Raw genomic sequence first — 27,839 nt, 5'->3', positions numbered from 1 at the left:
TAGCCAACTGTTCTCTTCTATTAGCGTAACAGCAAGCACAAAGAAAAATTTAATTATGATGGGTGGTTAATGAATATTAAAGCAACAAGCGCTCTTATCATCATCATGATGATGTTCTTATTTGAAATGCACAGGGATTGTAGTTTAAAACGAAGTCATAGGTTGCAAATGGATGTGCTATTCATTCATTTTCTATTTTACAAATTGTTCAAACAGAACAGTGCAATAATTTAAGCAGTAAATATCCAATAGTACTCCCTTTTACATGCCAAATACTAAATTTGTACTAGCATTCACTAAGTAAGTTGGACCTGCTGTTTGTCAAAAGTATGCACCTTTGAAAGAATAGAAAAATATTATCAAGGCTCTTATTTTTTTAACATTTTTTGGTAAGTGCAATTGTATCCATACTATTCGGTAATGCCATACATTACAAAAAATTAAAGTTTATTTTCAAATAGATCTCCTCCTGTACAAAATGCATATCATTTTCATAAACTCTTACATACCAGCCTAAATGTACTGCACCACAGACTAGGCATGGCAACAAGTACTATCGATTCAACCCAATTACATATATACTGTGGAATATACAATATAGGGAGAAGTAGGACCACGTGATACAGCAAGTAAAGTGCACTCTAAAAAAAAAGTAAATTTTTGGCATGCCTTTTCACACCTCGCTTTTTCATAACCCTAAGAACTGAACCTCCACCAATGTATGGAGAAATATTCCTCATGAAATATGCACACCTTTAAAAAAATTTTTTTTTTTTAAATTAAAGAAAATAATATAACATAAAAAGGGAGTCAAAGAACTAAAAAAAACAAAAACAAAAAAGGACTGTGTGTTTAGTAATTTCTCAAGAAGCCTTTACCCCTCACTTAGCTAATTTTCAAGATACTTACAGTAAGTCCACCTTGAAAGATAAAATAGTGTAATTCACAAGGAAACAGGAAGGATTCCAAGAAAGTGTGCTCCAGTATTACTTGCAAGCAGTACACAAATAGTAGAACCTTTTTTTCTTTTTACAGAAAAAGTAGAAAAGCTTAAATATAACTGAAAAAGGGAGTTAGTGAATCTATTTACAAACAGATATTGCAAAATGGTAAATTAGATATGATGCTAAAAAGGCACAGCTTTCCCTTCCTTAAATACACTGTAAACAGTTCAGAATCCATGCAAAACATTTTTCACTTTACAAAAAAAAAAAAATTACCTTAGACAAAGATAGTACTTAAATATTCTCCATCAAAATATAATTCTTTCAAAAATACTTTCCTATACTTTCCATTCATCCTTAGTCATTAAAGATTTTTTTTCATCTCATTTACAAAGAGACCGTAAATTATTTTTGATTCAGGTCCTTCACAATTTAAACATATACAGCAATATACAGTACAGCATAGACTGCGTAAAATTATTTGTAAGCCAGCACAATATAGCTAATATAAAACCGAGACCGGGACATTTGTTTTAACATCTTACCATCTTCCTTTTAATTAAATAAATGTCTACATTACACGATAGGGGGTTTATGTGAAGACTGCTCCATGCTTATATGGCAGAGTAATTCTGGACTGCGCTCTGTGGCGGAGGGACTGCCCACAGGGCTCACGTTCAACTCTATCTCTGCAGCAAACATAAAAAGGAGGCCATGTCTTTCCCTCTACAGTATGAATGATATCATGGGACAAAAAAATGCCACAAGTAGGAAGTGAGTATTTCACATCATATGTTCCTTAATAGTTTATACAACAGGGTTTTCTTTTTACTTTGTTTTGTCATACAAGGAAAGACTATTTAATGCCCCATAACGACCATACACTTTGTGTGCAAACCGAGGATAACCTTTTAAAAAGTCTTTCTTTGTCCATACACCAGATTAAAACAAAACCAAACCAGAAACTCCATGGCATATTTTAAAATTTCAATGTTAAAATATCAAAATGAATCAGTTATTGACTAAGATATGGCTTTTCATCCATAGGAATAGGAGTAATTTTCAAGTGTTTGGGGGTGCTGGCTGCATCTTGCTTTATTCCTGGCATTTCTCCTGTCCCCAAACAGTGAGATTTGTTTTCATTATTTAGCTTAGAGTGGATCGTCCATTTTTGAATGAAAAATTGATTCTCAGATCCAGCTTGAGCATGAAACATCAGAGGAAACTTAAGGCAAAGTTCTCCCATAAGACTTGCAGTTACTTTCTGTGAAAGTACAATGGCTTGGCATTCCCCGATTCCACCTTTGGTAGTTGATCACTAATTATTTCCACCAACATTGCAGGAAACTCCACTTTAAGTGCCTGAGATTCCCTAAATGTATAGAAGCAGAATTCCAACAAGTCCCCGACCACCTGAAATAGAAGGATAGGAGACAGTTAGAACTAACTTAGCTAAGTTTCTAGCATTGGCATCTGGGTAAAATGTCAAGGTGACAACCATTGATAACTAAACGGTCAATGTTTTTCTTAAAAATTAAACTACAAAAGTCGTCACCTGTTCTATCCTTTAATCAAAGGCATATTGTTACTGAAAAATGCTCAACTTTTATTGTTTGTGTGTAATCTCTGCTACAATATATACAACAGACCATTACAACTCACATCTACAGTATATCTATCTATATATGTTTTTCCCAATTATATAGAATTCCCAGGGAGCGTCAAATGGTATTCCACCTTAAAAAGATGTAATGTCCATCTCAAGTCACAACTGATCCTCTTTTTAACGTTTAAAGTTTTTAGATGACCATTGAATGAAATAGAATGATTGAGATACTGCTTTTCTTCTTCTGAAATGAAACCCTCGCACTAGAAACACTGAATACATTTTTATTCAAAATATATCCGTACATATAAAAAGTGTTTGTTAAAACTTCAAATGCCTCATACTACTCACAGGATCTAAACTCTGAGCAGCGTGGAAGACTCCTAATAGAGGTCCCTTCAACACTAGTACTCAACACGTTTCGTCTGACTTCTTCAGGGTTGTGTATTTTTCTTTATGATGTATCACCTAATTTTCATATGAAAATTGGTACAGCATATACTGATCAAACGTCTGTTCTTAATACTCCCTTTACAATTGTAAAGGCAGCAGTGTCTCTGCTACTCACAATGTCCTGTGTTATATCTCCTGCTGATGAAATTACTGCACTTGGCAGTATAGAGAGAGTATCCTAAATCATACGTACCCTATGTATTATTTTAAGTCCAAAAAACTAAGTGCTTCATGATAATTATGACTAAGCGCAGCAAGCTATGTTTATTTTATAGTGCATATATGACATATAGACAGTGGAGGAAGCCATATACTAATTTTCATGATCTGCACTAATAGTAATGAGAGGCGGGCTATTAATTCACCTTGAAACAGTCTTTTGTGAATATCTGGTAAAGAACCTTATTTCTCTGGTTCTTAATGTTTCAATAAACTGCATTTTCCCGACTGGCCTCAAAATAACTAAAAGAACCATCAATTACCAAATAGAAATTTGCACATGTGAACCATGAAGGGAAACTATAATGTTCAGTTTTAAGCTATCACATGCCATCAGTTCTGTATTACCTCTGTATTCTATTACAGACAGCTACCACCTCTCACACATATTTAAGATACGTGCAAGCAAGTTACTTTCAGGCACACCAAACCTGGCAAACCATTTTTTTGATGCACAAGTTTTGTCATGATAAAACAGGAAAAGGCCTTCCCTAAACTGTGGCAACAAAGCTGGAAGTGCACAATTCTAGAGAATATGATTGTAGCTATAGCACTAATTATAGTGATTCTACCTCCACGTGACATTTCTCCCCTGCCCACTACCGCTAGTCAATGTATAGTAGCAGATTGGGCAAGTAGACTGCTGCTTCCTCCTCCTGCTGCTGCGTGCTTTGCTGGGCAGTAGCAGTCCACCACTGGAATACAGTGGCCCAGTCCAGACCACATAAAATAGCTCCAGACTATTATTCCTCCTCTACCAAACTGTAAAATTGGCAGCAAGAATTTTCCTGGCATCCATGAAACCCAGATTTGTGTAAACACTACTGGTTGCTTCCAGAGGCAGTTTGGTAGTGAGTGCGGCACCAGTTTTACACACAGCAGCAGTCTGCTTTGCGCCTGAACTATTGCTGCTCCAAGATGCTTTCCTTTTTACAATAGCGCCACTGAGTACCGACCGGGCAGCCCTAGCAGTCACATAATTGACTTTGTAAGAAGTGATGCTAGGATGAGGGAAGTAAACATATGCTGACTAGTGGTTAAGTGTCATAATAGCAACATTTTATTGAATTAGCAGTAGTAAAGTGAAGGTACAGTATATTATGATAGTTCTTTAAAATGGACAATACTGCAATTTATCTCATGAGGGCATTAACTGAAATACATTGCAGAATAGAAGAAGGTGAACAGAGGTCTGCCATGGCATACAGTGTTTCCATAAGACCATTTTAATTTTAGAACCAAGCCACTGACTGATGGACTTCCGCAGAAATATATCATATGCCAAAGAACAACTTCTGAATGTATATACTAAGCTGCTCCTCATTCTATACATGCGTATCAGAAGATTGAAGCACACATTACATAATAATAGCCTATCAAACCAATATAACTTTTAACACACCAATAAAGAATATATTTAGGAAAAATATTTAAAACTTAAAATTTTGTCATGTTGTGTAATTATTTCCTTCATTATATAGGCAGTGACAGTCTGATTTATATTCCCATGTCTAATAGGTTTCTGATGAAAGACCGTCTGGTAAAAGAAAAATCAAATAACAAAACAAAAGAAAACATTTTACTGTAACAGTGACTGCACTAGCATCAACAGTTGGTAATTTCTTAAAGTAAAACTTAGGGGGCGTGGCCTGACAGCTCATGGAAGCAGACGTGCTTGTTCAGTGCTCCTGTTCCCAAACACTTTTATCCCCTTTCTGACCCACTGTGACCCTACTCCCTGCTTCTCCCCGTTTCACAAACACTCTCAGAGGTTGCCAGGTACAGCTTGCAGAATCGGGGAGCACTGCTGGAGCTCCCGCGGATTGCGGCCTGCCTGCCTATCCATAGCTGCGGCCTCAATTACGGAAGACTGCCGGTGACAGACCTACGGTGAAGATTATCAGTGGCCTGCGTACCTCGTTCCCCGGACCGGAGTGACAACCCTCCGCTACCGCCTTAACTCCCGTATGCGGAGGGCTCTGGTGGACTGCCGCTCGGATCAGCGGTCGTGCTTCCCTGCCTGCCCGGCGGCTACCCGACCAGCAGGCTCCGGCTCTCCTCGGGTGGCAGCCATCTTGGCCTTCAGGCGCCCTGAACCTCCGTCGCCGGGAGGAAGACCTCGGGACCCGGCGCACCAATCACGCCGCGGGAGGCCCTGCATAGCTGACGGTGGGTGTGGGTACCCGTAGACAGCCTGATCACCCCTCCGGCTGCAGACAACGGCCGTGGCTGCTCACGCAGCTCTGATACATGGGTGATCCCTGTTACCGGAGGTGGCCCCTCTATCTACCACTCACCCCAGAACAGGAGCCTCTTGTCGTTGGCTGGCCCGGACCGGATGCCCCCTGGTATACACGGTGCCCAGTGTGTCGGGCAGCCGATACAGAGAAGTCTTGCAATTCCCCTGCTAGGGTTCGTGATATAAGTGCAAAGGGCATACCTTCTAGCTTACCTTCTGCATACTGTGCTGCATCTTCTCCACATTGTCGGTACCTCCAACCCCAGGGATCCCCTTCCAAATAATCGATTTCTATATCTCATATTTCGTGTGCCGGGGAGCATCCAGATCTCATAAATACAGCTCTTGGCCTTTTACACAACTTCTCAATTACTGATCCCCCAGCGCCATCTTGTGGCTGAATCGAATATAGGTCTATGGGGACCTCGTTTTGGATAAAAAGCTCTGTGTAATCCTGAGTATGTTTGGAAAGCACGTCAAGATGTAAATAGCTCATTAAGCTCCCACCCTCGCTGCCTTACTACCTATTTTTGAATTCACCCTCCTGCTCATCTAGCCCTACATCCAGGTGCTCCCTCTCATCTCCCACTAATTCCGTGTTCGACACTGACTCTCGTATTCTTCAAGATGCCTCCTAAACGTCTCAAGGATCAGCCCTCTGTCCCCACGGTGAAATTCTTCAAACACGCCCCGTCGGAGCAGACCTCTAAAATCCCTGTGAAAAGCGACACTGATTTCAAGCCTGCCCAGGGACAAAACTCCAAACTGAATCAGTTCCTTACTGATAATTCACCCAACCATGAGCATGGTGATGACTCGCCGTTGACGCTGGGTCTCATGAAACAACTGCTGGCTTCATTTAAGACGGACATTGTGGCTGACTTTACTGCCGCGCTACAGACCTGCCAACAGTCTGTGGATGTGGTTGGACAACGAACGGATCATCTTGAAAGGAAACTCGAGGAAGTAGTTAAGTCACACAACGAATTGGTCGACAGATGCAATGATATACAATCTGAGGTCACAGAACTCAGAAGAAAGACATGCGACTTAGAGGATCGATCGCGACGTCAACATATTAAAGTTAGAGGAATCCCCAAGGATGTCTCGAACTCTGATTTGCTACAATTCGTCGCTGATATATTCATGAAACTCCTCCCTACTGTGTCGATGCACAAATTTTTGCTGGACCGTATCTAGATAGCCTAAAGCAAGAAACGCCCCGAGGGATATACCTAGAGATACCTTGATGAGGTTGCACTATTACCATATTAAGAAGAAAGTCCTCAGGGCGGCTCTCTCCAACTACCTCATCCGCTATTCTGGGCGACCTCCAGATTTTTGGTGACCTCTATGCGGCAACCCTTGCTATGAGGAGATCCTATTACCCAGTTACCAAGGCGCTCCGTTCAGCGGACATTCCCTACAAATGGGGCTTCCATGTCAAGCTCCTGGTCAGACGTAACGGAACCATCACCTCAATTACCACCCCAGAAGCAGGTATCCAGCTCTTGGCTACTTGGAATCTACCCAACACCTCTCCTAAATCTCCCCGTACCCCCAAAGTGGACCGTGAGTAGTCGGAAGTGGCTGGCCCGAGCTGAACCTCTCTTCAACCCGGCAGGTCGTATGCTGAAAAGAACCTGTTGTTTATTACCCTTCTTACAGATATGGACTATATTTAACTCTATTTAATTTACACCTGGACTCAGTATTACTCTAGTAGTTTATATCTAGGATTATCTGTCCTCTCCCCCTCATTTCCCTTATAGACAGGAACTGTTAGAATTGATATGCCTGTGTATATTCCGTTCAGACAGAGGTTTATTGTACATTTTGTCATAGGGGCTAGGAAAACTGGTTCGCTGGTTTCTTCACCTGGGATAACGTTTATAATATCATGGTCCAACAGCCGTCTGGCCACTGACTGTGGGCTTTACTACCTGCCATTCACCGCAACTGGCGGCGTGGCTGCTATGGTTGCTTTATTGTGGGTGAAGAACTGGAGTGACAGTCTCTATTTGACCGGGCTGTGAGTCCGTATCCGTAACTATGCTTTCAAAGTTATGACTGCAAGTTCTACCTCCCCTGTTTTGTAGTTTGTTTGTTAGATAATAGCGAGCAAAGGGTTATGTTTGAGTTTGAATTGCAGTGTTCTATGTAGCGAGGGTGGGATTTTGAACCCACCACATCCTCGTTGTGTTGCCTCTCTATGCAGCCTATGGCGGCACCTGAATGGTGCCTCTTTCTCCCCCCCCCCCTTTTTATTTTTTCCATTCCCTGTTCATGATCGATTTCACATTGTCACAAGACCTCTTGTTGTAACCGTGGTACGGATGCTGGTACTTTTTTTTAGCACTTACACTTACTACAGAAATGACCTGGTTCTCATTTCTAAGCAACGCTCTTTTTAGTAGTCAATATGGTTAATATACTTTCAATTAACGCCAAGGGTCTAAATTCCCCAAACAAATGCAAAATAGCCTTGAACTATTTTGCTAAACAGAAGGCCCACATAGTAGCGGTTCAGGAAACGTACTTCATAAAATCCAACCCCCCATCTCTTATTAACAATAAATTCTCTCATTGCCATACAGCTAACGGCCCCTCCAAGAAGGCGGGGGTGGCTGTTCGCGTATCTAATTCTTGTGATTTTATACTAAACAACTGTCTGACCAGGAGGGTAGATACAAAATTCTGCAAGGAAAGTTGGACAATAAACATATTACATTAGCCGCTGTCTATGTCCCCAATACTAGACAAATTTCTTTCCTCAGGAAATTTTGTAAAACCCTTCAAAAACACGTGTCAGGGCTTCTCTTAATTCTCTGCGATTTTAATATCGGTCCAGATCTGTTAGTTGATAGATCATCCACCAGACACTTGCTGTGCCCAACCACGACATCTGACGGCTAGCGTGCATTAAAACATATTCTCCATGAGAATGAACTATGATATATGGAGAGCTAAGAATCCTTCTGTTAAGGACTTCACCTTCTTCTCCCCGGTCCACTTCTCTTACTCGAGAATTGACCTTGCCATTTCTGATAAATAGACCCTACAACAGGTTACAAGGGCCTCCATCTTGCCAGTATCCTGGTCGGATCACTCCGCTCTACTTTTGAAGTACGTCTCCTCTCCATCGCACCCCCCAACTAGAATATGGCGCTTCGGAGACTACCTACTGAGGTCAAACAATCCCTTACCCTGACCATCTCTCACTATCTTGCGGTGAACCATCCTGAGGACACGTCTCACTATAATAACTGGTGTGCCCTGAAGGCAGTGGTTCGGGACGGAGCTATTCAGGCTGCTGCGCGTATTAGACGTATGTCCCATAGGAGACAGTGGAGCTGGAAGCTCTCAGTTTAGAATTAGAAGCTAAACTTAAGACGTCTCCAGATAATAAAAAAATCTACCGGTCCCTTATGAATGTCAGGGAAGAGATGAATAAGATCTCACTACGGGAGATCCATAATAACCTATTTAGGCTGAAACAAACATTTTACAACCACGGTGACAAGGCAGGCAGAATGTTGGCACGTAAATTGAGGGGTAAAACTGTCCGAGATCGTGTCAAATCAATAAACACTTTAACCTCGATAAAGGTTTCAAATCCCACCGACATTGCAAATGCCTTTGCTGACTACTATAAGTCTTTGTCTAACTTGAAGGACGATCCCTTGACCCCTCTCAACACACTGTCCCTTTAATCGATGATTTTTTGAATGAACTAAAACTCCTGTCCCTAACCACGGATGCTTTACGATCCTTATCGTTACCATGGTCCCAAGAAGAAGTCTCTAACACTATAGATTCCCTCCCATTGAATAAATCCCCGGGCCCGGATGGGTTTACCAACAATTTCTACAAAAGCTTTAAGGAGTCCTTGGACCCTTCCCTGACTGCTGTCTTTAACTATGCATCTGACTACGGTATGTTTCCTGAAGAGATGCTGGAAGCCCGTATAATTACATTCCCGAAACAAGGTAAAGACACGTCGTATATGTCTAATTACTGCCCAATACTCCTTTTGAACACGGACATAAAACTTTATGCGAAACTTGTCGCAAACCATTTATGCCCTTACCTACCATCTCTGCTACATCAGGATCTAGTTGGATTTGTCCAGGGTAGACAATCCCCCGACAATACCAGACGGATTATTGACCTGATTGACATATACTCGAACGCTAACTCTCCTCTTTTGCTTTTATCGTTAGACGCCAAAAAGGCATTTGACCGTGTTCATTGGGGCTACATGCGATCGGTGTTAGATAAGTTTGGATTCTCTGGTAGAATCCTGTCCTCCATATTGGCCCTCTACACTAAACCGTCTGCCAAAGTGTTCATTAACGGCATGCTTTCTTCAAAATTCCCATTACAAATGGGACACGCCAAGGTTGCCCACTATACCCACTGTTTTTTGCGCTAATAGAACCCCTAGCGGAAAAGATCAGATCAAACCCCAATATCAAAGGCCCAGAACTCTTTGGTAACTCTTACAAAATATGTCTTTTCGCAGACGATGTTCTGCTTATGTTAGAGGACCCTCACTTTACGCTTTCACATCTCTTCCCGGTACTAGACGATTTCTCTATGGTTTTGTACTATAAATTGAACTGTGCAAAAACTGCCCCTATTACGTCAAATCACACAATTAACCACAAACTGGATGATGCATCATGTGTCGTGGTTCGGGCGTATAGTGGCTCTAAAGATGATGATCCTTCCCAAAATTCTATATCTGTTCCGAACCATCCCCATCCTCCTCCCCAACTACCTGATGGAAAAATTCTATTCCGCTTTTAATAAATATGTCTGGCAAGGTAAAAAAGCAAGACTGTCAAGAATAATAATGTCCCTTGACAAACGAGATGGGGACTTGGCTTACCCTGATCTCCGTAAATACCAAGCAGCTTGTATTTTATTACACTTGTGTTCCTGGGTGACCATGGATAACCTCATGCCCTGGGCCAGACTAGAATGGGACAAGCTCCTCCCCCTTCCTTTAACAGATCTTATTTGGCTCCCTTCAGGTGAGGGGAAATCTTATACTACCAGACTACACTCAGTGAAGGTTTCACGGAAAATTTGGTTAGACTCTGTACACAAACTGAAGGGTTTGGGGTCCCTTATTCCAGACTTAAAATTAGATGACTGGGCTTCTCGTGGAATATTGACTTTGAATGAACTTACCGACGGTGATTCCCTCGCTTCATTCACGAAAATTCATACTCAATATTCAGTGTCCCATAGAGATTTTTATAAATTCTTACAAATACGCCACTGGTGGTTGCAGACTTCACCCTTTCCCCATAAACCCTATCCTATCCCAACGTATATTCGTGGACTACTCCTTAAGAGCGGTACTCGGGGATCTATATCACGTTGGTACAATGCGCTGAATTCTTCCCAGACCCAACACAAACTGTCAAATTAAATGGGAGACGGACCTGAACTGCGCTATATCACAGGAGGAATGGGAATTGTTGTTCCACCATGCCCAGCGAATATCGAAATGCACCAACCATGTTGAAGAATTCTATAAATTACTCCACAGAGTATACTGAACTCCCATTTGGTTGCATAAAATGAACAATGACTTATCTTGTTCCTGCTGGCGTAAATGCGGCAATACATGTTCTCTATTGCATATCTTCTGGTCATGCCCTACTGTCTTTGATTTATGGACTACAGTGCTGGGCTTTGAAGTGTTACCCCACCCTAAACTGGCCATGTTACATATTTATGCAGGGTTCTTAATGAACAATGAGATATATCATGAATCATATTCTCTTAACAACTAAAATTCTCATAGCGTACCATTGGCGCACCCCCATACTCCCCACACTAGAGATTATTGAAAATACAGTTCACTCACATTTCGAGTTTGATACCGCTGGAGCGGCCTACTCTTCTCCTGTGAACCTGACAGATGGTCCCTTTGGAGCGATTATAGAAGACTCAAAGTCTCAGAAACTCACCTGTGCCAACTACAAAGCTGAACCCTCGGCCACAACCTAGTCCCCTTACCATAACTGCTCTTTTGTCCTTCTCTACTGACACCGCTCTGTTTTTCCTTATATTTTTTTGTTGAATGTTGGTGATGATGTATCCTAACTTTCATTATGTGACTATGTATGACTATGTAATACTACCGAACCAGTCTGTTGATACATCTATATTACCGAACACTGTATGTACCACGCTGCTGTATTTCCTTCCCCCCTCCCGTTTTTTATTATGTACCCCCATTTTTCCCTTCCCTTCCAACTGTGACTGTTAAAAACTCAATAAAAAAAAATAAAAAGTAAAACTTAGAATGTCTACCTTGAAGCATTGGAGCTACACCAGGGTGGGAGAATCAGTGGTCCGTTTACTAAGCCTTAGATGGAGATAAAGCGGATGTAGATAAAGTACCAGCCAATCAGCTCCTAACTTCCATTTTTCAAACATAGCCTGTAACATGGCAGTTAGGAGCTGATTGGCTGGTACTTTATCTCCATCCACGGCTTAGTAAATAGACCCCTCCGTTTCTTCTATTGGCTGTCATCCTCACACTTGCAGCTGTCATAAAGACCCTAACTCTAGGAACGTTTTGCTGCTGCATGCAGTCCTGCCACTTGAACTTACGTAGCCCTCTTTTACTGGGGTCCAAATTATGCATAGCATTGTAAAACACAGCCTGCATCTTGCACCCAAGATTTGATGGTGTCCCTACTATTGTTGTGGGAATGCCCTGCATTTAAATATAACAGTGAATACTTAGGCTTCACACTAGCATTAACAATAAAATATATTTTTTTTTCCTGGTTGAATGAAATAATAATTGTAATAAATGAAATAATTATAATGAATGTTCCATGCAAAATGTACTGCACGCAATACAAAGCAGGTACTATACTGTTTTTCATAGTAATTTACCTCTATATAGCCATACAGGGCCTGTTCCGGGGCTTCTTGCGCCCCGGGCGGCATTAGGGGGCGTGGCTTCATACAGGGGGCGTGGCTTCATACAGGGGGCGTGGTCAGTTACTGTAGTGGGATGTGCGGTGCGCGATGATGTCATCGCGCACCGCACAGCAAAGGTCCTCTCCACAAAGGAAAACTAGACGCTAAGCGTCTAGTTCCCTTCGTGGAGAGGACCTTTGCTGTGCGGTGCGCGATGACGTCATCGCGCACCGCACATCATTACAGTTAAGGTCCTCTCCAGGAAGGGAAACTAGACGCGCAGCGTCTAGTTTCCCTTCACAGCGGGCAGCGGCAGCGGGGGGCACCACAGCAGCAGCGGATCTTGCCATGGCGCCGCCCCGGGCAAAAGTCCTGCTTGCCCGTGGCAAGATCCGCTACTGTACCCATAGCATCTTAGTGATAACCATGCAATACACAAAACATCATAGTGAGTACAATACAGTACAGAGAGCATTCTGGGGACCCATCTACAACACAGAGAAAATACTAGCGATTGGAAAAATAGTACAGAGTACATTTAGCAACCGCCTTACAATAAAGAATCTTATTATTTGTATATAATACAGAGAGCATCCTAGTGATCAATATAGAACACAGAAAGCATTCAAATGATGGCCATACAATACAGTTTAATGCAGAGACTAGTGCACAGACACATACACAAGCCCATTCTAAATCTGCACTTTACACCAGTTTGCTAAGCAATTCACACTGCTTTTCCTCTGCCATCATCAACCTCTTCCCTCCACTGCAAAGTATCAAGTACAATACTCACTCTTCCTGATCCTTTTGCCATTATCTGTCTTCACCTCATTTTCTTCAATTATCCTACTCCCATATGCTCATTCTACTCTTCCATACTTCCCTGCTCCTTTCATCCTTCTTCTCTTTCTCTCACATTTCACCTTCCTCTCCTCATACATCCTCCTATCTAATTCACTGTGGAGCAGGGTCACACATGCAGTTCACTACCCTATTAATAAGTAAAACAAGTGTCCAGAATGCCTTCATACGGGGCTCAGCACACATGTGTCAGAAGAGTGCGTACTAGGAGTGCATGGTGAAAGCTAGCATATGACCTTGTTCCATTTTCCCTGAATGTATTGAATGATAATCATTAGTATCTAAAACTATTGTTCCTCGGGGAGTCATCAGTTTAACTCGGTAAAGAAATCAACACCAGCACTAGCCAGTAGCACAGATGCCATCAGAGATTTGCAGTCGGCTCATTATTGTGCGTGCCCAAGTAAACACGCTGTGAAAAAAGTGTACTAAAGGCAACAGAGGTCTTCCATGTGCAGTGTGTTAGTAGAAGATGGGACTGCTGAAAGAGTAAAAACACCTACAAAGAACAGAACCGTTCTTAATGGCAACCATTGGCTACAGGACGTTGTCCTGGGAGAGAGCATAGGGCATGATCAGTGCTTTGAATAAAATGCCAGAGCAAACATGTTTGCCTAGTGCATTATAAGAAAGGAAACACTTATTTGAGTACTTAGCTTAATAGTGATCAATGCATGCTATGAAGACTCATCATATTTGGAGTTGGGAGTGAAAATTGCATTATTTTGGATCAGTTGTACTGTTTTAATATTATAAAATATAAAGATTTGTAGTTAGTTCTCCAAGATGTTTGGAACAACATCCCTGCCAAATTCCTTCAAAAACTATGTGCAAGTGTACTGTATCTAGAAGAATTGATGCTGCTTTTGAAGGCAAAGGGTGGCCACACCAAATACTGATTTGATTTAGTTATCCTTTGTTCATTCACTTTGCATTTTGTTAATTAATAAAAATAAACACTATGGGGGTAATTCCAAGTTGATCGCAGCAGGATTTTTATTAGCAATTGGGCAAAACCATGTGCACTGCAGGGGAGGCAGATATAACATGTGCAGAGAGAGTTAGATTTGGGTGGGGTGTGTTCAATCTGCAATCTAATTTGCAGTGTAAAAATAAAGCAGCCAGTATTTACCCAGCACAGAAACAAAATAACCCACACAAATCTAACTCTTTCTGCACGTTATATCTGCCTCCCCTGCAGTGCACATGGTTTTGCCCAATTGCTAAAAAAAAATCCTGCTGCGATCAACTTGGAATTACCCCCTATTTTTGAAAGCATGCTTACTTTGTAGCATTTTTTCCACACCGGACTAAGGGGTATATGCAATTGCGGTCGAAATTCCCGAAAATGTCGAAAAACAGGACATTTTCGCCAAAAAAGAAAAATTCGACAATGCAATACAGTACTTTTCGCCAAAAAAAACGGCCATTCCAAATTCAACTTTTAGAAATTCGACATTTGTCAAATTCGACATTTCTGCAATGGTACAAATGCGGCATTTCGACAAAAGTATATTCAATTGAAGATTGTAAATTCGACAACAGTGCTTTTAGACAGTAAATTTGTCATTTTCAATCCGCCACACTTTGCTGGCGGAATCTAATAATTTTTTTAAAACATGTTTTTTTGTGTGTTTTTTTTTTATTGGTATTAGCATATCTATTTATATTAGTAGGGATTAGATACTTGGTTTGTCTATTTAGGAGGCACAAGTATTATTTATATATTTTTAAAAATATTATTATTATTATTATTATTTTTTAATGGAATGGTGTAAAAATCAGAAAAAAAAATGCGTGGGGTCCCCCCTCCTAAGCATAACCAGCCTCGGGCTCTTTGAGCCGGTCCTGGTTGCCAAAATACGGGGGGGAAAATGACAGGGGATCCCCCGTATTTTAACAACCAGCACCCGGCTCTGCGCCTGGTCCTGGTGCAAAAAATACGGGGGACAAAAAGAGTAGGGGTCCCCCGTATTTTTTGTACCAGCACCGGGCTCCACTAGCTGGACAGATAATGCCACAGACGGGGGTCACTGTTATACAGCGCCCTGCGGCCGTGGCATTAAATACCCAACTAGTCACCCCTGGCCGGGGTACCCTGGAGGAGTGGGGACCCCTTCAATCAAGGGGTCCCCAGCCACCCAAGGGCCAGGGGTGAAGCCCGAGGCTGTCCCCCCCATCCAAGGGTTGCGGATGGGGGGCTGATAGCCATGTGTTAAAATGTAAGAATATTGGTTTTTGCAGAAGAACTACAAGTCCCAGCAAGCCTCCCCCGCAAGCCGGTACTTGGAGAACCACAAGTACCAGCATGCGGGGGGCTGGTACCTGTAGTTCTACTGCAAAAAAAATACCCAAATAAAAACAGGACACAGACACCGTGAAAGTATAACTTTATTACATACATGCCGACACACATACTTACCTATGTTGACACGCCGACTCTGGCCTCGTCTCCAATGTCGACGTCCGGGGTACCTGAAAATAAAATTATACTCACCTGATCCAGTGTCCAGTTCTTTTATTATAATCCACGTACTTGGCAAAACAAAAAAACGCATTTACCCGAACCAGACGGACTGAAAGGGGTCCCATGTTTACACATGGGACCCCTTTCCCCGAATGCAGAGACCCCCTGTGAGTACTGTCACAGAGGGTCCCTTCAGCCAATCAGGAAGCGCCACTTCGTGGCACTCTCCTGATTGGCTGTATGCGCGTCGGAGCTGTCAGACGCGCATCGCACAGCCCCCTCCATTATCTTCAATGGTGGGAACTTTGCGGTCAGCGGTGAGGTCACCCGTGGTCAGCGGCTGACCGTGGGTAACCCCACCGCTGACCGCAAAGTTCCCACCATTGAAACTAATAGAGGGAGCTGTGCGATGCGCTATCTGCCAGCTCAGACGCGCAAAGCCAATCATTAGAGTGCCACGAAGTGGCGCTTCCTGATTGGCTGAAGGGACCTTTCTGTGACAGGAGTCACGGGGGGTCTCTACATTCGGGGAAAGGGGTCCCATGTGTAAACATGGGACCCCTTTCAGTCCGTCTGGTTCGGGTAAATGCGTTTTTTTGTTTTGCCAAGTACGTGGATTACAATAAAAGAACCGGACACTGGATCAGGTGAGTATAATTTTATTTTCAGGTACCCCAGACGTCGACATTGGAGACGTGGCCAGAGTCGGCGTGTCAACATAGGTAAGTATGTGTGTCGGCATGTATGTAATAAAGTTATACTTTCACGGTGTCTGTGTCCTGTTTTTATTTGGGTATTTTTTTTGCAGTAGAACTACAGGTACCAGCGGCCCCGTTTCCCCCCGCATGCTGGTACTTGTAGTTCTTCTGCAAAAACCAATATTCTTACATTTTCAACAAGGCTATCAGCCCCCCATCCGCAGCCCTTGGATGGGGGGGGGGGGGGGGCAGCCTCGGGCTTCACCCCTGGCCCTTGGGTGGCTGGGGGGGACACCCCTTGATTGAAGGGGTCCCCACTCCTCCAGGGTACCCCGGCCAGGGGTGACTAGTTGGGTATTTAATGCCACGGCCGCAGGGCGCTGTATAAAAGTGACCCCGGCTGTGGCATTATCTGTCCAGCTAGTGGAGCCCGGTGCTGGTACAAACAATACGGGGGACCCCTAATCTTTTTGTCCCCCGTATTTTTTGCACCAGGACCAGGCGCAGAGCCCGGTGCTGGTTGTTAAAATACAGGGGATCCCCTGTCATTTCCCCCCCCGTATTTTGGTAACCAGGACCGGCTCAAAGAGCCCGAGGCTGGTTATGCTTAGGAGGGGGGACCCCATGCAATTTTTTTTTCGTGTTTTTTACCGCTTTTTTCCGTTCTTTAAACATTTTTAAAAATCTAATCAAAATCCGTCAAATCGGCCATTTTTCGACAGCGGGACTGTCGAATTTGTTTTTTATTGAATATGTCGAATTCCGGCAACCACCTGCCGGAATTCGACGGCCGAATTTAAAAACGGGCGTAAAACTTTTGCATAGTACTGTATATGTGTGCATATATACATATATTTATACACATATATATATATATATACTCCTGTTACTACCTCATATATAACTGCTGCAGTCGCACCAAACAGCACCTCTCAGAACGCCAGGTTCCGTTAGACTCTGGTAGCGTTGGACATCTTTTCTGCATGTGTTTTTTCCTGAAAATGGGTCTTAGTCGCAACGTGATAGGACTAGGACGCACCAGGAGACTGTGACAACTAAATTAGTAATATGTGACACAATGTATATCTGTGTGTGACTGAGTCTCTGAGTCTGTATACGAAGTGCTATGATGCAGGGGCCACAGCTTATTCCCAAGCCAAGTTCTGTTGTGCTTCATATACAGACTCCATTGCAAACAGATAAATAAGTGTCACATATCAATTTAATCAGCACAGTATCCTGGTGTGTCCTCGTCACATTGTGTTGCGACTTAGATGCATTTTCAACATCTTGTGCTGTGTGGTGTACTGAGACTAGATGTAGGAACACATCTGTAATATCAGCAGAAATCACAATTTGTGATATTATAAAGCCAGTGATCAATAGAAAAACATGTACTAAACGTACTAAAAGTACACATATAATGTGCTCCCCACTTTAAGTTATTATTCAAATTAAAAATTATATTGGAGAACTGTATAAAAGCTTTATATGGTCACGGAACACATAGGTTACCAAGAATATTTTTCAAGTTTAGAGTAAAATGTACATTTTCCCTATACATGTAAGTATAAGTATTTCTGGTATACAGCCCTATACTACACTGCTGACTTGTGATTACATTATATGCACACATGTGGGCATACAAAACCTGCTTTTCCAAATGTGTTTACCAATTTATGTATACTATAGGACTGTCAAGTATGTTTTTTTCAGATTGCACTGGCAAACCAAAAAACAACAAAAATAAGTTATTTTTAGCTAGTTCATTCAAAGCAAATATTTTATTTACTATTTAAGAAAAATATATAGAAAGCAGTAAGACTGGTCAGCCTGTGGTATGTGTACTGAGGGGTACAGAAGGGTTACTTCAAGCAGCTTATTATATAAGTAATGAGCATATTAAAAATAAAATAAAGAGGGCATGAAACAAACAGTTACTTGGTAATCACTAAAACACATTAAAGTACTTGGAATAAATTAACACTTATTAGCTGGTACTCAAGAAGAATGTGAAATGCAACAGGGGTACTTAGTAAACATTCTCCATCACAAGTGGGTACACGATAAAAAAAAATCTGAAGAACCCTAGAGCACATGTAATGCAACACGAGTTACATGGTTATATTTAGAGATGTGGGAAAAGCAGAAAATGTAAAAAACTGCTGACCTTTCTAATTTTGCTTTCAATATAGTTAATTAGTAACACTAAATTAATGCCACCTATGGGAAACGTGGAGTTTTCCAGATTTAAGATTCTGTCTTAGCACAGACACCCATCCCACAGGTAAGCATCTCCTCCACAACCTAGTTACTATACCTGAGCCTCATGTGTGGATTTTCTATGGCAGAAATATACTGTATTACAGTATGTTATAGTTTCTGTAATGGCAACCTATGTACATCTGTCAGAGTTAAGGTGCCCATAGACTAGAAGACCTGTAAATTATGATATCTCGTTAACGATTTCCCTTGAACTCCCCTGGCAGCTCCCCGGCAACACTGGGCAAATGATATAGCACCATACACATGATATATCTTAAAGCTATATCTTAAGATCTGGGCGTGGCTACATCCAGGAGCATGCTGTCGTTGATGATAACTTCAGTTCTTCCCTGCAGTAGGGGAAGATCAGAATCTCCGACCAACGACCAGTGGGGCCACGCATTGAGATCGTTATCGTTCACAGACACTGGATGATCTGCACTATTATGAATGATTTGTAGTTCCGATCCGCAGGAAATGGCCAAATCGTTCATAATATCTTCTAGTGTATGGGCACTTTTAGACTTATTTCAGAATATAATATCGTATGCCCATATATTCATTTAATATCCCACTCTGGATGAGGAATCCTTGGAGGATATTTTGGAGGTTCTATCTACATATGTGAAGTCCAAGTGTCATTTGTATCATACTGACTAAATATAACCAACCCAGCTGCATCTGTTACGCAACACAAATGCCTTATAGCAGAGTAATCTTTCTATCTCCATCTCATTTGATAATTTCATAAAACACTGGCTTTTTGGCAACAAACTGTGGGCAATATGGACACCAAGCCACTAATTTACAGTTCAGATGAGATGATGCTATAGGGCTAATGAATGAGTCCATTCGTATCAGGGCTGAATTACAATTATTGTGCTTTTTTAATTTAAATGGGAGTTTTGATGTAGTCTGAGACTTTGGAGCGGCAGACATGTAAGCAACAGATAATGGTGACAGCAATACACTTTACACAAACAAATTAATGTATTTTAGCAACAGATGTTCACATACATTTTTAAGCTATAACTACTGATTGACCACCAGAATACTCTATGTCCTCTGCATAGACCCCTGGGTGGTGCTGGTGGAGGAGGCTCTCTAACTGGCTGCTCTAGCTACTGTACATTTTTGACTATGCTTCCTTTAATATAACTATGTTGAAACCATGCAGTTCCGTACAGGTGCCAGATGGGTATGTGTTTGGAACAGTATAGGTTCCACTGTAATAAGTTTTGTTGGTGAAATTAATAAAGTATTCTAAAAACTGTGCTGTGCAATCAGCAAATGGGTCTGCATGATGCTTTTACTGACAAAGATACCATACAGCCTGAATCAGGGCAGAATTGACATCAGCAAGGCAGCTGCCTCTAGTGGTCCCTATTGCTGAATAACACTAATGCCATTCTAAGGCAGCATTAGCTTATGGAGAAAAGCTAAGCAATGACATAGCTATTCTCTGATATTTGCCTGATTAACCCTTCATACATAAACTCCAAAGGGCCTTCAACTTTGCAATTATTTCCTGCATCATTATGTAATAAATGTATCATCTTTCGCTAATTTTTGTCATTCTGACTTAGACTCTTAAAGAGGGTAGCTGAAAATGTTACATAACAGAAGCACTACTCTCATTAGCACATCAGTCACAAATAACTAATTATTATCTCCTGACAAACCTACCTTTCTCACGAACAGGAAATGTGAATCACCCGTGCTTTCTGTACACATACAATACATGCCAAGCAAGCTTTTCTTATCGATTCTTTCAGCTAGTAAATCTCTGTATTTATACGACAACAGTGCAAAAGGTGCCTCCTCACAATAATCTGCTAAGTGTAAAGGCAGTCATTTCTTTAGGTTTTATTCAGTCTGTTCCTTATCTGCTCCACACCAATTCAGGAATAATAAGTGGGAATATGGCATTTACTTAAGGTCACCTGGAGGCAAACATTTTGTGACGTTCCTACACACTACTTCTCATGTTTAACTGTATGTTTTACAATAGTATACAGTAGCTGCAGTGCTTTGTTATAGCAATTACAATGATGCCACAAAGATAAAAAAAGTGTGCTTGCATTGGGTACAAGGGACACAGTTTAGTAGAATATGACTAATGCTGCAATATAAGCGATTATTCAGTGGCTGTATCGATTGCAGGCAAGACTATTGTATTTATTTATATGATTGGATACAATGGATTGTAAAAATTTGACCAATTTAGGGATAAGTAAATTCCAAAATGACATTTTCAGAAGGAAACCATGACCGTACACTGTATGTTTAGTGCTAACCTCACATTTATTTGCAGGTTGAGTTGCAAGGTCATTGCTGGGCCTGCCCCGTGCATGAACCAACCAATCCACACTGGGTATTTTTGTGAAGCAAGTCCTATTTCTGTCTGCGTGTATGGTAAGAGAAGCACTTCATTCTAACATGGCAACCTACTGCAGAAAAGTGACCGCACATGGTTGCACTTAGTTCAGTTGGGGGAGCTGGAGGAAGTTAAAGCATTCCTTGCAAATGTAAAGAGCAGTGTGGCATAGCACTGCAAAAATTAGATTTAATTTGCGGAATGAGATCATTTAAGATAAGAGGATAGAGAGAGGGTAACAGTTTTAGGGGCTTTCTTATCATGCAGAGGTGCACGCAATTATTCCTACACCATAAAAGGACTAACATTTTTACACCATTTATAAGATGGCAAAGATTAGGACTTGCCCTCTATATACCTACATATCTACTACATACACCTACAGAAAAAAAACAATTCTCAAAATAAATGTATACCTTTGTTTCTGGGCCCTTTAATTGTGCATAATAAGCAGCAATTTACTCTGCTAGAACCGTTCCCTCTGATGAACTTGTGGATCTAATTGTGCCCATTTATATACCTGTATAATATATTTATTCCAATATAAACGAATTGTGTAATGCTGGACGTAGGCATTCTGAGAACAGGAGGGATTTTATTTTGATATTTTATAGTCTTATACGTTTAACATCAAAGTATTTACATACTATTTGTCGCAAGATGAGGGGTAACATGAGAGGGAGAATTTGGATTATTACCATGAAGAGCGCTCTAGTAAATTTAAATAATCCTTTCATAATCTCAGTGATGATTGATAAGAAAGAGATGAAGGTAACAGAACAGTCACTTCATTAAATGCTGCTGCTACAAGAGGATTTGCTGCCCTGAAATGCTATACAAGTCACAAAAGTTATAGCTAGAAGTTACAGACTGTATTTTGACAACATGCTAATGATTCTTGTACTGTGTACAACACCTGACAACGCAATAACACGCACTGTAATCACAACAGACAATTGTACTAATATGTAAACAGCAATACTTACTGAGAGAACAGATTAATTTAGCATGCAATGGATAGGTTTCCGTAACAGTCTAATCTTATTTTGAGTATATGAAATATATGTCGGCTGTAAATTGAGTAGTAATTTTTATTCATGTTCAGTTGAATAGTTAAAGATTTTTTGCTCTACAAAAAGAATGATTTCAAAATCCCATCTAGAAATGAAGAGACAAGTTATGCACATTCCATATACTCATTCTCCATCTACTGTCCTGTCTCACCAAGCTAGGTGTTGCTGTAAGGAAACATCAATGTCTGATGATTCAGTAGATGAAAGAGGCTTGAATTAATAATTAGAAGAAACCTCAACTTGGTTGTTCCCAAAACATACTTCAGGAGTATGGAAAATATGGAATTTTTCTATGTATTTTGCTATATTACACATAAAAGATATATTACCAGTATACATATTTACATGGTCGAGTCACATTATTACGACCACCAGTTAAAAGCCAGAGTAACCGCCGTGTGCAGCACGGACAGCAGCTAGATGGGCTGAACTGTCATACACGTCTGTTAGTCCCCAGGTTCATTTTGACGGTGACCTGCTCCACTGTAGCGTGTCGGTCAGTCCTCATGAACATTCGTAGCGGACGTTTCCACGTTGGTTATTCCCAATGGAGCCATTTGTCCAAGCATGATAAACCTTCACCACAGCAGCATGCAAACAGATCACAAACTGCGTGGTGTCAGAAATACTGCCACCCTTGGCCCAAAAGCCGATAATAATCCCTTTTTGCAACTCTGATAAATCATCCTTTTTACCCATGATGGCAAAGAGTGATATGTTTGCAGACCCAGCATACCCCTTATATACCCAGCAATCCAACGCACAACATGTGACGTACTTTATAGGCTACGCACTGCCAACGTCAAATGTAGGAGGTGGTCATAATAATGTGACTGACTGTGTATATACTGTTCAAGAAAAAGGCCTTTATATCGGACACTCATTTTTGTCTATACTGAGATAAAAACAACCCCACAAATGTCTTGGGAAGATCTCTAGTATAAATCTAATCCTTTCTGTACAGTGTATGGTCCGGGTGTATTCTTTATTTGGGGAACAAGCATGAGAGCTGGAAGAATGAATGAGAATTTCTTACATCTGCTGCAAACACACTGCATAAACCCTAATTGTTCGCTATTCAGGCGTTCCTATAGGTGTCCACTTTTCTAAATCACAGATTCTGTACAGCCATCTCTTGCTCACACAATGGCTTTCAATTTATCTATTAAGTGTCAAAATATTGATATCTCAACAATCAACAGCAATTTTTTTATTAAGATCCCCAATGAGTGCTAACAAGATTTTCCATACAAGTGATAAATGCAGCTACCGCATCGTCGCTCAATAAAGACACCCTGCCGACACTGTCAATCAGCCCTCTATCAGAGATTTGTTATATTGCAAACAGTAATTGCTTTAGATTCTCTCTCTGACATCAGACCATCCTCATTCCTACTGAACACAAGACAACAGGCACAATTAACTGTAGATTTAGCTGAAGGACCAGAGCACCAAATAGCCAGACCTGCCATTATCTTTTTACGGATCCTATCCCTCCATTTTCCAGCTGTACACATCACCACAGTGCTTTACCAATTGCTATTAACAATAATAATAATAATAATAATAATAATAATATTTCCAGACTACAGTCTGGACACGTGAATGCTGAGAATTAGGAAGACTGAATAGCTACAGTACATTACACTGGGTACAACCAGTGTGTAAAAACAATGGGGGTCATTCAGAGTTGTTCGCTCGGTAAATTTCTTCGCATCGCAGCGATTTTCCGCTTAGTGCGCATGCGCAATGTTCGCACTGCGACTGCGCCAAGTAAATTTGCTATGCAGTTAGGAATTTTACTCACGGCTTTTTCTTCGTTCTGGTGATCGTAATGTGATTGACAGGAAGTGGGTGTTTCTGGGCGGAAACAGGCCGTTTTATGGGCGTGTGGGGAAAAACGCTACCGTTTCTGGGAAAAACGCGGGAGTGGCTGGAGAAACGGAGGAGTGTCTGGACGAACGCTGGGTGTGTTTGTGACGTCAAACCAGGAACGACAAGCACTGAACTGATCGCACTGGCAGAGTAAGTCTCGAGCTACTCAGAAACTGCACAGAGATGTCTTTTCGCAATATTGCAAATCTTTCGTTCGCAATTTTAAGAAGCTAAGATTCACTCCCAGTAGGCGGCGGCTTAGCGTGTGAAAAGCTGCTAAAAGCATCTTGCGAGCGAACAACTCGGAATGAGGGCCAATGAGCCTCAAAAGGAATTAACAAAATGGCTGAGGCACAGCAACAATTTCTTTCCCAAAGACCATTGGTTTGTGGAGTTAGAGGGAGCTGTTTTCAGACGAGCAAAAGGGTGCAGTTGGGTTGAGTAAGAATAATCCTGGCAAAAGACGGGGGTAAATATAACGGTGTACCTAATTTTACGGAGTGTTATTATTATAGTAATATAGGGGGACATGTACTAAGCAGTGATAAGAGCGGAGAAGTGAGCTAGTGGAGAAGTTACCCCATCAACCAATCAGTGGCTCTGCATAATTTTATAGTATGCAAATTATAGATGTTACTTCAGTGCTGATTGGTTGCCATGGGCACATCTCCACTGGCTCACTTCTCCGCTCTTATCACTGCTTAGTAAATGTCTCCCATAGTAAGATAAATGCCTAGTGAGAGTGTCCGAAACTATATATATTATTTTTTTTAAATTCTAAATTCAGTAGTCGTGGAATAATCCAAAATAAATTACAGTAGTGTTCATAGTACAGAAACAAACTATATACATTTCATCTTAATAACAGATTTCCTCAGTCTCATCCTAAGTCATGTGGTAAAGATAGTAACAAGATCACATCATTCTCCTGATTAGCTGAAACCATGTGACTAAAACAAGCATTATTTTTAGATAGAAAAAAAATTAACAATGATTTAATGAAACAAGTCTCTAAAGCCTATTAAAAGTTTTGTGTCTGTCCACAAACCAAGACAACTCTAGGTTTCAGAAATAACTCTGGAGAGTAGCGCATAGGTATTCACCTTTATATGCGCTGGATGATTTAAGAGAACAAAACCATTGCTTTTTGCACTGCACGTCCGGCTTCAAATATGGTCAAAGTAATATTCTGCATTTTCCTTTACTACTAAATCAACTTGTAAAAGAGTCTGACCAAACACATTAGTGCATCAGCGGTTCTTTTGGGCCCATATACGCCACAACTTATATACATGGCAGAATCACAGAATGTATGTTCACCATAAAAGCCCAGACACCTTAAAAAATTTACACATCGGGTTCATCTGGGTCCACATCACTTCTGGAAATCCCTAGCTCAATGATTTCCAAACATGGTCCTCAAGTCACACCAAAAATCCAGGTTTCAAAGATAGATATGCTTAGGCACAGGTGACTTAATTAATACCTCAGTCAGTTTGATACCATCTGTGCAGAAGCAGGAATATCCCTAAAACCTGGGCCATTATAGTGCATTGTTTGGGAACACACCCTTTGCTAATCATACTTTCAAGAACACAAAAACCTCACCCTATCCTACAAAGCCCCTCAACAATATCACCCCTCCTATAGCTCAACCTTAGACTGAAAAATACAAAAATATGAGCTGCTTCTCACCAAAGCCTTTCTCCTTGTATCATTCCTGTCAGGCTTGCTCCTGTTCCCCAATAATATCATGAGCATCCTTACCATGACTTATCAGACTCTCTCCCATCCTCCAAAGCTTTAAATACTCTCTAACAAGTAATATTTTCTAAAGCCCACTAAAAGAGAAACTACAACCCTTCTCTCACTGGTACAAATACCCTGCTGTCCCAAACTCCAACGTACATCATCTTTGCTCCTTGAATGTATTCCTATCCCATCCATATTGCCAGGAGAGTGGTCTCTCCTCACTTATTTTACATCTGCACTCAACTTGTACATATAGAACGTGTCACTTTTTTCCCCCGTATATACATCACCAGGATGCTTTACATATAAACAATATTTATTGTGATAACATGCTCAGACCCAGGAGGACAAGTCATTGCTATTCATAGCCTAAATAAACAGACAGATAAGACACATAATAACCACATATCGCATAAGCCAGAAACAGAACTGATTAGTTTGCAGCTTGTGTGGAATTTGCATGTGCAGCTTTGGCAATTGTCCAATGTGATGAATGCAAGCACTGTACTCAAAAATAACTTGCAAATTGATGCAACGCCATAAAGTACTTCATTTAACTCATTGATTGCTGTATCTGCTGCACCATGCTGTTTACATTACAATGTTCAAAGGCCCAAATATGCAGACTGTGTCCAAGCATATGATCCAGTATCTATTCCCCTGCAATGTTCCTCAGGCTGCGTCTGGCTGATAGCGCCACACGGTGGATAGAGCTCAAATTACCATTTTTAATCTTTGTAGTGAATACTTTGTTGCTATACCCTGACATTTACCTGAGGCCTGGACCAAACATACAATTTCATTTTTTTCCAACATCTGAAAATATAGGGAGCACTTGCACACGTACATTTATATATTGATGAAATCATCTATGTTCACAGGCATTTAAACTGTAGGTCTGACATATTGTGATCATAGCTAGGAGAATAAAGATAATCAACATTGCCTAGGTATCCTGAAAGATGCCGCACTGGCAATAAACTGGATGCTCTGGGATGTACTCTGTGACATGCCTTGACAGTAAGGATATTTACACGTATGGTCTGTGTTTGCAGCATGTATTACACACTGGAAAACCGTGAGGTAAATGCATAAGAAAAATAACTCATAAGAAATACGGAGCATGAAAAAACAAGCCCAGGAATCTCTGGGTAGTACTGTAGCAAAGTTGTCAATCAACATAATCCAAAAGGCTGTGTGCCTGGCTCTGGCATTGTATAAGGAAGATGTGCTTTTAACAAAATATGATTGCCAGGGGAATCATGTTTTTCTTACTCCCACTGTGAAGAGGAGCAGAAAATACTTCAGAAAAATTATTCCATATGTAAGTTCTTTAAACAACACCAAGCTGTAGCGCTACAGCATGTCCTGAAGTGCACTCCTCTCACCCTATGATCGCGTATGAAACATAAATAATGAACACACATTGAAGTCAGAGGTATTTTTGTATGCCAGCAGCAATATAACAAGCCTCAGTACAGTCAAAAGTTGAGCTCAGCATCAAATAAAGTGACCACATATTGCTTCAACAAGACAGACACAGATCACTTGTGTCTGCTCCAAGATATAGATTACTAACGTGCTGGTTGTTTTTTTTTTTTACTCTCATAAAAGTAAACCTAAACTCAAGTAAAATATATAAAAAAGAATTAGTAACATGTAGAATGAAATAAAAGGTCTTAGCACAATTTAACTTGGCAATTACTGGAAAGAGTGGTAAGTAGTTAAAGCTCTAAGAAGCTACTTTCCTTTTTTTATTGCTGATTGCTGCAATAATTTAAGATACAATAATTGGAGAGAGATAAGTTATCAGCCAATCAGCTCCTAACTGCCATGTTATAGACTGGATTTGAAAGATGACCGTTAGGAGCTGATTTATCTCCTTCCACTTTATCTCACTTCAAACTTTAGTACATAGACCCCCTTTGTCTTTAAGTGATGCCACTCAATAGTTGTATAACATTTGTTTATTGCTGGAAGGCACCCTGCCGCTTTTTTGGTTTCTTGGAATTAGTGCCAGTTACTCTGTTTATCTATATCTAATTATATCTAT

General features: G+C 41.0%; 1 protein-coding gene across 2 annotated transcripts in view; it reads right to left on the bottom strand.

Moving 5' to 3' along the window:
* Positions 1-430: 430 nt before the first annotated feature.
* NR3C2 (nuclear receptor subfamily 3 group C member 2) overlaps positions 431-27,839 on the bottom strand; it is a 500,550-nt gene continuing 473,141 nt past the window's right edge. For both annotated transcript variants that reach the window (XM_063920576.1, XM_063920577.1), the window contains exon 9: positions 431-2,357. In XM_063920576.1, the coding sequence (XP_063776646.1) occupies positions 2,202-2,357 (156 nt within the window). In that variant the 3' untranslated portion in view covers positions 431-2,201. The remainder of the gene's footprint in view (positions 2,358-27,839) is intronic.

Source organism: Pseudophryne corroboree, chromosome 1 (genome assembly GCF_028390025.1).
Source record: "Pseudophryne corroboree isolate aPseCor3 chromosome 1, aPseCor3.hap2, whole genome shotgun sequence".
In the NCBI taxonomy this organism is placed as follows: domain Eukaryota; kingdom Metazoa; phylum Chordata; class Amphibia; order Anura; family Myobatrachidae; genus Pseudophryne; species Pseudophryne corroboree.
The sequence above is the reverse complement of the archived record's forward strand: the minus strand, read 5'-3'. Positions and strand labels throughout refer to the sequence as shown.